Source organism: Dendrobates tinctorius, unplaced genomic scaffold (genome assembly GCF_039654945.1).
Source record: "Dendrobates tinctorius isolate UK_male_01 unplaced genomic scaffold, ASM3965494v1 ptg000046l, whole genome shotgun sequence".
Classification (NCBI taxonomy): Eukaryota; Metazoa; Chordata; class Amphibia; order Anura; family Dendrobatidae; genus Dendrobates; species Dendrobates tinctorius.
This window is the reverse complement of record NW_027361714.1, coordinates 35,570,850-35,582,577: the sequence shown is the minus strand read 5'-3', so window position 1 is coordinate 35,582,577 and position 11,728 is coordinate 35,570,850. Positions and strand designations below refer to the sequence as shown.

The window sequence follows — 11,728 nt, the reverse complement described above, 5'->3', positions numbered from 1 at the left end:
AGACAATGGCTGGGAGCTTATGTTCCCAGGGATACTAGATTTCTCCCACCATGTCAGTGTCTGCTGAGGTGTTGTCAAGTGGGAAAACTTGCTCATAGCAACCAATCACAGCTCAGCTTCTTTTAACCAGCTCTGGTGAAATGAGAGATGCTTAGTGATTGGTTGGTGATACACACACACACATTCAGTTTTATATATAGAGATATATAGATATATAATATATCATTAGTTTGCAGTTGTTCACACCCAAACTTGTTTCAGTCTTTACCCCTTCTAAGTATTAGCTCTGGCTCCTATAATTGCTAATTTACTGTAATACCAGACAGTACCGTCACTGAAAGAAAGAAGTAGAAAGCATTTGATTTAACAGCCTTTTTTTATAAACCTATTGTTGCAATATTAATCAAGATAGTCAATCACTAGTTACAGCAGAGGCAGAATGTCCTATGTGGATGCATAAATGCCTATTGATCTTTTGAAATTCAAATTCACAGACTTTGCCGAATTCTCTCCAAAGATTTGTTGTGCTGCAAATAAATTAGTTTGAATCTCAATACTAGAAAGCTTGTAATTTCTCAGAAATACATAATTCAGTTTACGATAGTCTCGAATGTTGGCAGGAATGTCTTCAGTTGTAAAACTTCGGTAATGTTGGTCTCCTGTCTTTTCCTGTAAAAATCCAGACCTGTGAGCAATTCAACATCTCTGACACGAGCAGCGTGAGCCTTAAGCCTCTCTTCAACCCACTCTTCCTCAGGTTTATTATCCTGAAAAGTCATAAAAAGAGAAGTGAAATAAATGATACTCTGAGGCCTTATTTTGTTCTTTCTGATATGCATGTTACCTTTAATTGAAATGAAGAAAAATAATGTGCTCCTAAAAGATTCACTGGAAAAATGATGAGAATAATAGAAAGGATTTGCATATAAAGGGAATCGATCACGTGAAAAACGCTATTAAACATATAGATATGGGGTTAATATGCAGGTTAATAGCGTTCTGCACCTGCCCAGAGCTGGTACTTACATCCCCGGAACTTTATGGTAACTTGGGTTTCAGTCAATGGGGCAGTGCAGTCTGTGTATAGAAAGCTGTAACCATGCCCCCACACTGACTGACAGCTGGCCCTAATGCTGAGCTTCTGTCAGTCAGTGACGGGAGTGCGGTTAAAGCCATTCTATACACGTAGGGGTGACTGAACCCATGCCGGCGCTGCCCCCATGACTACAAACCAGAACATTACTGGGAGGAATAAAGTTGATTTCCTCCCAGCAGCGGGGGTCTAAGGGTTGGCTATAGATTATAATAGGTACATGTTCTAACTATGAAAAATACTGATAGAACATGTACATAAAACGCGAATGTCTGACCGAGGTCTAAAGGGCCCTTTACACATAGCAATATCGCTAAAGTGTCACCGATTTTGTGACACTACATGTGATACTCACCTCCGACCGGCTCCCCCGCTGGCTATCGCTGATCGCACGAGATCGGCCTGGTCCATTTCTAGTCGTGGCTTCCTGCTGGCGCTGACGAGCGAGCCATGGACGCGGGAGGAAGTTGTCACCCTCGCCGCGTCTAACAGGTGAGTACAACCGCCGACCGCTGCTGCATCGCTAGTGAGGTCTGCCTGTTTGGCAGCTCACTAGCGACCATTTAGCGATGCACCAGCGATCCTGACCGGGTCATATCGTGGTCGGAATCATTGGTGCATCACTAAATGTAACGGGGCCTTTACGCTGTCCTGCATTAACCCATTTGTCAGCTTTCAGAGTTGGGTTAACCATTGAAGAAGTGTGGGTCTTATCTCCTAGTATTACGCAACTAGACAGAGTTCATTTAGTCTCTGGTTTTGCCAATGCTATCTGCTATCATTTCAATATGAAAGAATAAGTTTTTTTTGTATGATGAAACGGGATTCAACGTTCTGTCTCAATTCCTTGTGGTTTCAGGATCTAAAGCAAAGTGAGTTCATGTTAAAATACTGCAATCAGTGACTCGGTTTTCCCCGACAGGATAAAAATCTGTTCATGGTTGCAATGATCATATAAAGTATTGCATGGTTCGTAAGCAGTATGTGCACCACAGCTGTGCTTTCAGATACCAGCGACGTATCTGTCACATAACCCCCAGTGATTTGCATCTATTGGGAGTAAATTAAGGTTTCTATTAAATGACCGCAAGAAAAGATTTTGAAAACTATGGCTGATGCATAAAATATATTGGAACATGTAATACATTTTCTGTATGCAAAGAATAACATGTATTTGATGAAACTGGAATATCCTCTTCTGTAGTTAAGTATATTCTATTTTCTTGTAAAACAGTGGACATGGGGCTTAAAAATATATATATATACACACACATTAGGCTACTTTAAAAAGCTTTCAAAAGATTTCATTGTTCAAATTTATCATTAACATTTTAACCTCATGGTAACCAGAATACTGATTTTGATTGTAGGAAGAGTGTAACATAAAAGGTTGGGCAACTGCACCTGTGGCTTCCCCACACTAGGCCATTGATTATTTTTAAAGGTGTTGTCCACTATGCTCAGACACTGAGGTTTGATCACATATGCCACCATTAGCAGCCATTTTGAGATAAGGAGAACTGTGCAGTCTGAGGAAAGCTGCGCTAACAAGAGAACCTGTCATATTATATAAGGCTGGTTCCACACATTCTGATATTTCTGGTACCGGAAAAAACAGTACTGGGAGATATCATTGTCTGTGTGTAATACTTGTGGCATATGTGTGGCAGCCATGAGAAGCCTGTGTGTCACATCAGTACCACACGTACCGGTGCCTGGGAAGCAGCGGTACAGTTAATGCTGTTCCCTGGCACCGGGTGCTGAAGACAGCTCTCATCATTCTCCCCTGTTCTGCTGGAGATCAGCACGAGCAGGGGAGAATGTTGAAAGTTGTATTCAACTGATAACAGCGAGAGCAGGTGGTGTCTGATGGGACTATCACTCCCATCAGCCTACACCTGCTGCCAATAATAACAGATAATCAAATATATGCGATGAACTCACTAAGCTGAACTCCGGTGAACTCAGTGATTTTTTTCTCATGGTGCTTAGGTCACTGCAGTTCAGCCCGCTTGGGAATGCAGTCTCCGTGACCCACGGTAACCTTGATGAGGTCACAGTTGCTCACTGATGCTGCACTTGCAGCAGCTCATTCATCAGTGGTTCTCAGCCTGGATGGTCATGTTTTGGCACCATCCAGGTTGAAAACTGTTTATCCCCAGACATGGATTACAGCATGGGACAGAACGTCGGACAGGTGAGGGAAATGGTTGTTTTTTATTTTTGTTTTATTACAGGAGGTTGGCTTCGGTGGAATTAGGCATTAGGTGAGTATAAATGTGTTTATCATTTTTAAATTTAAAAAGGAGCAGTGTGTTTTGTTTTTATTTTAAATACAGGACTTTATTCTTGGTGTGTTTATTTTCCATACAACTACAGGATTAGTAATGGATAGGTGTCTTATAGATGCATGTCCATTACCAATCTGTGGGCTTGATGTCACCTGACAATACAAAGGTGACATTGACCCCCCAACCATTACTCCACTTGCCACCGCCACAGGGCAAGTGGGAAGAGCCGGGTGTGATGGGGTTTGCGACAGAGCAGGAAGAAACACCAGGCCGATAAACAATTCAGCGAGATTTATTGAAACAGGGAATTGGGGCAACACAAATCAAGGTAATTCTGCAGCGTCCTAATGAGTCCACAATGAATCCACCATGAGTTCACACAAAGAGTAATCCGACTCCAGGGAAATATAGAAATAATCCTTGGGTGAGTTCAATGAATCCAGCAGATGAGGGACACAACACAGTCCTAAGTGGCAGCTCTAACAATACGCAGGGTCACCGGGATTTCGCCTCAGCATAAGATCCTAGCCCTTCGCAAGTCACCACACAACAAGAGCCTTTAGATTCAGTCTTCAAATCCAGCAGGGTGGTGAGATATAACAATTCCATGTGGCAAAATGATCTATAATCTCCATACATGATACCAGGATCCAGCAAGGATCACAGCATCAACTAACTGAACAAGTGGCTTATTGTCCTACCACTCTTAGTATCTCTGCCCAACAAGGGGGGTTGATCCCAACACCCACCCCCTTAAACATAGATCCAACGATGAAGAACGTTCCAGAAACCCTGTCTGCAGTCTCTTTACAGGTTTGTGAATTGGAGATGCCCCCTGCAGAGGGGAACAAAGACGAGCATGCCCCCACCAGATAAAGGGCAAGGAATGCTAATGTAAGCTTGATTACAGTATGGTCCATGTGTACAGGCTGGGGGTGACACTGTTACACTAGGAAAACACCAGAATTGGTGCATCTAATAGATGTGTTTTTTCTGGGTAGCTGTGAGCTGCTATTTTTAGGCTGGGGAGGGGGTCAATATCCATGGCCCCTTACCAGCCCCCAGCTGTCAGTTTTTCCTGGCTGGTTATCAAACATACAGAGGAACCCATGCCAGTTTGTTTATTTATTTATTTATTTATAGCAGCGGCTGATGAATACTCAGCCACCGCCTGCTCTCACGGTTATTATCAGCAGCAGGTGTAGGCTGATGGGAGTAGTTGTCCCATCAGGTGCTGCCTGCTCTCGCTGTTATCAGTTGAATATAGCTCTCAACATTCTCCCCTGCTCACACTGGTCGCAGTACATTCAGGGGAGAATGATGAGAGTGGTCTTCAGCACCTGGCACCAGGGAATAGCACTAACTCTATTGCTGCTTCCCAGGCGCCGGTACATGTCACATTGATGACACACCCATGTCATCCATGTGTCATCCATGTGCAAGTGTGGAACGTTTTGCGGTCTGTGCTGAGGCTAAAAAACAGACATGTCAGCGTAATTTTCCCACAGACACACGGTCCATGGAAGCACAATGTCATGTGCACAGACCCATTCACTTGAATGGGTCTACCTGTGTAAATGTCTCCGGTATGTGTGAAAACTGTCACCACATGTAGCGGAAACATTGACTTCTGAAAGAGCCCTAATAGTAAGTGCCACAAAATTGTGTCCTCAACACGTGTAATTATAAAAATAAAGTGGCCAACCCAGTCCTAAGAATTTTATACCCAAAACTAAGGGCATGTACAGTATGTAAATGTGCTTTATTTCTTAGTAAATCCTTACCTTTCTCACAGGCTCACAAGTGCAATTGGTGGGCAGTACATACCCAGCTTTTCAGCTCTCTGTCTTTCCCCACTTATAGGCTGCCTCCTGTCTCTGACTGACAAGTCCCTGAAAGATGAGTGGTCGGTCAGAGACAGGAGGTGAGCGGGAAATAGTGAAAGAAGCAGGATAGCTGCATATGTAGTGTCCACAACCTGCAAGGGTCACTTCTTTGTGGGGTGCAATGAGTGCTTATGCAGACCACAGCAGCCGACATGAACTTATAACTTATAGACTGCTGCGGCAGCAACCAAAATAACAAAGCTCACATTAATGAAGTGAGCTTTGTCTTCTAGGTTTTTGAATATGCAGAGCTCTGCAGTCTATAAGAAACTAATCTTGACTGCTGCGCTCTGTATAAACTGTGACTGAGATGACCAAAGATGATCAGCTAACGAATGAATGATTCATGCATGATTCACCCTTAAGCGTAAACCAGTCCCTAGCCCTAACTCTATGCCTAGTTAAGGATAGAAAAAGTGTAAAAATGAGCCCTAATCAATGAAGATCGTAGCCTTAACTAGCATGGGTTCTAGGGATTGACAGGAGAGCCATTTCGAGTACTTCTGTCAATCATAGCACCTCAAGCCTAATGAAGGGTAGATGCCTCATCTTCAGTATACGTTGTTGACCTATATGTATACTAATTTAGTGACCTGCCCCAAGTTTTAAGCTGCTATGGAGGCAATTGTGAAGTTTAGGCCACATATGGACTGAATGTATACACACTTTACAGTATGAAGTGAGAGTTTTACTGTAGTTAAATATACACACAATGCAACAATACACAGAAGATGATGGAGATAGGTTTAGAGCAACAGTGTGCTTAAAGGGACTGTCACACTAAGCGATATCTCTAGCAATATCGCTATAACTTGTGACGTTATAGCGATATTTCTAGCGATATCGCTGTGTCTGATACTTACCTACGACCCGCTCTCCCGCTGGTTATCGCTGATCGCGCGAGAACGTCCAGGACTGCGTCTCGTCGTCAGCTTCCTGCAGCGCTTCCTGTGGAGAGACGAGCGACGAGCCGGGCGGGAGGACGCAGGATGGCCTAGTGTGACAGGTAAGTAGTGACCCCCCCGTCCACAGCGACTTCGCTGGTGAGATCTGCCTGTGTGGCAGCTCACTAGCAACCACTTAGCGATGCACCAGCGATCCTGACCGTGTCATATCGCTGGTCGGGATCGCTGGTGCATCGCTAAGTGTGACAGTACCCTAAGAATAAGATTAGGGATAGGTTATGGCTAGGATTTCGAGATAAGTTTATGGATAGGGGTAGGAGTAGGGCTAAGGCATAGGGTTAGTTTAATGGATAGCATGCTAAAATTTTACATAAAAACCCGATTGTAAAACTTTTAATTTTTAAAACTTGATGCCTAATTTCATAAAATAGCAGAAGAAACCAAGTAAGAGCTCAAACAAAATAATTTTATCATTATTTTCCTCAAATTACAATACATGTACACTTGCTATGCCACTGAAAATAATCCTTTAAATCTAGGCAACTCACAAAGCTCATATTTTCTTGATAATCTGTGTTCATTGAGAATACAGTATGAAACTCTGTGTATACTGGCAAATCTTAACTTCTAGCTATTTTAAAGTATACCCCCGGGATTGCGAAATTGTTAAGCTGGATGGGGATTTTGTTTAGTGGCTTTTTCTCTGTAATCAGCACATCATGTCCCAAAGTTCTGGAATTGAAAAATAACATAGGCTTGGAATTCTTTACTACTGTTAGTAGCAAACTTAGAGTTAGAAGGTTACTGAAACATTGCCCCACCTTCTGTTTCCTATTTGGTTCCAGAGAAATTTAACAGGATGCTGATAAATATTCGGAACTACCAGTATATACCATGACAGAATGTTATATTGTACTTCTAATCTGTCAAGTGGTAAAATCTGTGTATTGTCTCCTAGATCTAGAAGATACTGTGTGTCTTTATGGACACTGGCAATTGGCATAAAGAAGCTAGTAGGCCAGGTAAAGCTCCATGGGAAAGAATCCTTAGCACTATATTAACCAATTCTCCTATAATTAACCCCATTACTAATCCCATAAGTTTAAAACAAAAAACACACACAAAGAAAAGTACTTTATTGTTACAAAGCACTCCCCGACCCGCTTTTACCCATTTATTACCTCTAAAAAACTCAAATATTCCAAAGGGGTCTGCCATAAATCCAACCCACGTCGATCCTCAACTCTAGTACATCCGGATGGTGTATTCAGTGGTGACATGTAATGCAACCACTCAGCACGCCAGCCGGAACACACTGAGAATAGTGTGAGAACGCATCTGCAGTGCTGAGCGGTTACATCATTAAGGTTATCGCAGTTCAAAGCCAATAAACTGCGGTAACCTTACTGAGATCACCGCTCAGTCGATTCTCTACAGATTGATTCGATCATCTCTAGTTCCTACTTTTGCATATTCACCCTTGTATGACATTTTTTTTTTACCAAACTTACTTTACGTCTTAGCATTCTGTGCTAGACTTATTTGCAAAAAGGGTATTCAAAACTACTTGTTTTCACTCATTCCAGATGTTCCAGTCAGGAAGCTGTCTTGTGAAATTCAGGTGACATAACAATTCTGAATCAGAGAGTATTACTAAGTAGACTTTGATTTTTGCCAGAAAAATAAAATTCCATTTGGAAATGCTAAAAATACTGTTCTAGGCCCCATGACTACAAGACTGACTTATTTATTCAAAACAGTGTGTTAATAATAATCACAAAGCCACATTCATCACCTAGTGATTGACTTTTGATCACAACTAACTGTATCTGGCATTCATTAGCATGGAATGGTCAGGAATAGTACAGGAGTTTTTACAAAACAAATTGAATGTATTAAAATACATACTGATCAGCTATACTATTAAAACCACCTGTCTAAAATTGTGTAGATCCCCCAGGTCCACCATTAGGGCATTAATGCTCTTACTGCTGTATGGGGCCCATTTAGCAGAGACACGGGGGGGGCAGACCCAGTCCTCCTCTTGAACTTCTGCTCACCGGGCCCTAGGGTGTATTAAAGTGCTGTGCGCCGCAGTGCACACCTCAGCACTGGGAGATTTCCTGGAGCTCCACGGCCTGAACAGCTGCACAGCTCCAGCTTCCTCCGCCTTTTCACATGCTGGCATGTACATGCGCCACTGGTCATTGTCAGGACAACAGAAGCGGAGCTTCGCATGCATGGGATCGTCAGTGAGGTAAGTATGAAAAGCTTTTTTTTCTTTATAAAGTGAGTTAAATGGGTGATGGGGGCTGCAAGTGATGAAGTGAGGGGGAAGGGGACTATAAATGTATAACTGAGGGGCGACGGAGGACTGCAAATGATGAAGTGAGTTGGGAGGGATACTGCAAATGATGAAGTGATGGAGGAGGAGGACTGCAAATGATGAAGTGAGGGGGGATGGGGGACTGCAAATGATGAAGGCAACCATCAATGCAATGGAAGGGCTGATGGAGCATGATTAGTACACAAGCATCGACCCTACTAATGAATAATGAGCATGGACATTAGTGTCTCTTGCTGCATGAGGCATCTAGGACAAAGGAAAATGATCTGTTTTGACACCCCCAAACACTGGAAATATCGGCTTGACCGAGCATTCCTGAAAATAATGAATTAAGGGTGAGGGACGGGGGAATGCAAATGATTGAGAGTAGAGGATGGGGGGACAGCAATTGAATTGAAGGTGGGGGGTGGGGAGAACAAATTATGAATTGAAGATGGGGGTAGGGAGAGCAAATTATGAATTCGATGGGTAGAGCAAACGATGAACTGAAGATGGAGGGTTGGGAGAGCAAATAATGATGAATTTTGAGGGTGGGGGAGTAAATGATAATGTATTGAGAATGGGGTATGGGGACAGTAAATGATGAATTGAGGGTGGGGGACAACAAATTATAATGTATTGAGTGTGAGGCAGCAAATAATGATAAATTGAGGGTGAGGGAGAGTAAAAAATGTATTGAATGTGGGGGAGGGCAGTTGATAATGCAGAGAGACAAGAGAGGGAGAGAGAAGACATGACAATGAATTGGGGCGGGGAGGGCATGTAAATATAATGAATCGGGGGAGTGGGAGGTACAGAGTGTGGGGGGCGTTGAGGATGCAGTGACTGGTATTGAATTGGGGGAAAAGTGCAGGTGCTAATTAATTTATATATTTATTAGGTGGAGAAAGTGGCTATTCATAGTTAGTTGGGCACAGTAGTGGATTGCAATTTATATTTGGAACGGTGGGTTGCATCATAACTAATTATATATTAGTGGTGGGTGCACGTCTGTATTCAACTGTGTAATGTAGAACAAATGGAAAAAGTGGGGAATGTTCTCTGGAAGCCATGCTCTAGATAACTATGTGTTATTTTATGTAGAGACGAGTCCTGGCTGGAAGAAGTGATAGCAGTTTGTGCTGGATAAAAAGAAAAGCAAAGATGAAGGACTTTAACTGGAGATGTCACTGGTGAGTCAGTGTGTTACCTGTACACTGTCACTATAAACTGTATACTATATACAGAGCTCCTGTGTATAATCTCACTGGTTATCACTGTATTATCTGTACACTGATCACCGGTGACATTATACAAGCTCTGTAAATAGCATCAATGTACAGGTAATACAGTGATCACCAGTGAGATCTATATACAGAGCTCCTGTTTATAATGTTACTGGTGATCACTGTATTACCTATACACTATACACCGAACTCCTGTGTACAATGTAATTGGTAAACCCTATATTACCTATACAATGACATTATATATAGAGCTCCTTTGTATAATGGCACTTAGTATATTTTTTGGTTTATTAATGACCAGATTTTGTAATATTCGGACACTATGTGGTGGTAATATGCTTCCCGGCCATGGTGTGACAGTATTTGTCCCCTGTATGTGGTATTATTCAGTCACTATGTGGTGGTAATATGTGATCTGGTTATGGTGTGACGGTACTTGTCCATTGTATGTGGTACTATTGGTCATTTTAAAAAAAATGTATGTGACACATTCCCTTAAAGAAAAATAAATAATACACCTAAAAAATTTTAATACGCTACAGTAGAGAAGGGCCCTCCCAAAAAATCATACTTTGTCATGGTGGCGGCTTAAAAAAAATCTTTTGGACAAAAAAAGGTTGCTGGATATATATATATATATATATATATATATATATATAATGTGTGTGTGTGATTGATGAGGACCTGGTGCAGAATTGGAGGTTTTCCAGGAGTGGGAGTTGGGAGGTTCAAGGGGTGGAAGTGGAGCTTGGATGGGAGCCTGGGCGGAGTCTCAATCCAGTTGGCAGCCCAGAGGTCCCCCTTGTGCCCTTAAGACAGCTCTGACCTATAAAGGTATGAACTTCACAAAACTATATTATCTGGCAAACAGAGATGAACATCAGATCCTGAAAGTCCTATGAGTTTCTATGCAGGGCTTCCATTGATATAGTTTCTCAAATCATTGCTGGACAAGGATGACAGAATCTATGGTATCCCAGAAGAACATTGCCCATAGCATGGCTCCTCAAGCCTGCTTGCTTCCCTTTGTGCCATCTTTTCTACAGGTAAGACACCCATACACTTTATCCTCCATATAATATAAGAAAGAATTGTTACTCATTTGACTAGGCCATCTTCTTCAATTAGTTAGTGGTTAAGTTTTGATATCACGTGCCTATTGCAGGTTCCTTAAGCAGTGGACAAGGTCTGCAAAGAAATTATGACTATTACCAGTTAGACTCATACTTAGCAATCTGAAAAGCACTGTGTTGTGATGCATTTACAACATAGCCAGCTTTAAGTTTATGCTATAGTAGCTCTTTTCTGGGATTAGCTTACAATAGCTAGTCTTTGATCACGACGTCATTACTGAGCCTTGGCTAATGGCCAATTGCTAATTCAATATTTGATGTTCTTTGGAATACTTTTGGCAGAAAGTAACCACTGCTTACTGGGATCACCCCACAAGACCTGTTATTTTGCAGATACTATGAGCCAATCGCACAGCCATCACAACTTGGCACTTGCCAAACTATTTACCCTTTCACCAACATGTGATGTCCTGCTACCTCATATGTTGGCTCCTTGACTTTGATGCAGGCTCAGGAACTGAGCTCACTTCTTTGCCAGCAGATACTGGGTGTGATTTTCAGCCATCATCTGCTTCTAACAGTTGCAATTAATTCACCATAATGTAAATACTTTTTTGCATATCTACCTATTGTTAGGTGTCTGGTTTCTGCGTCTGCGCTGCAGGAATCCAGAGCCTCACATCCTGCGGTCTCCTGCTGTCTATCTACTGCAAAGAAGATTACTTTGCAGCAGACCGCTCCAGAGACTACGTTCCTCTGTGCTCCTACTGGGCATGCTCACGAGGCGATCTCCCATTGGAGATTGGGAGTCATGTGTCCAGGTCCTGCTCCAGATCTCATTGGTCCATCTCAGAGATCTGAAAGGTCCCGCACAGCTATAAAAAGCGTGCATGACCGTTCGGCCATG

General features: G+C 42.4%; 1 protein-coding gene across 2 annotated transcripts in view; it reads right to left on the bottom strand.

Annotated features, from left to right (window-relative positions):
- Positions 1-357: 357 nt before the first annotated feature.
- ENPP3 (ectonucleotide pyrophosphatase/phosphodiesterase 3) overlaps positions 358-11,728 on the bottom strand; it is a 221,176-nt gene continuing 209,805 nt past the window's right edge. For both annotated transcript variants that reach the window (XM_073575819.1, XM_073575820.1), the window contains exon 25: positions 358-767. In XM_073575819.1, coding sequence (XP_073431920.1) covers positions 591-767 — 177 coding nt within the window. In that variant the 3' untranslated portion in view covers positions 358-590. The remainder of the gene's footprint in view (positions 768-11,728) is intronic.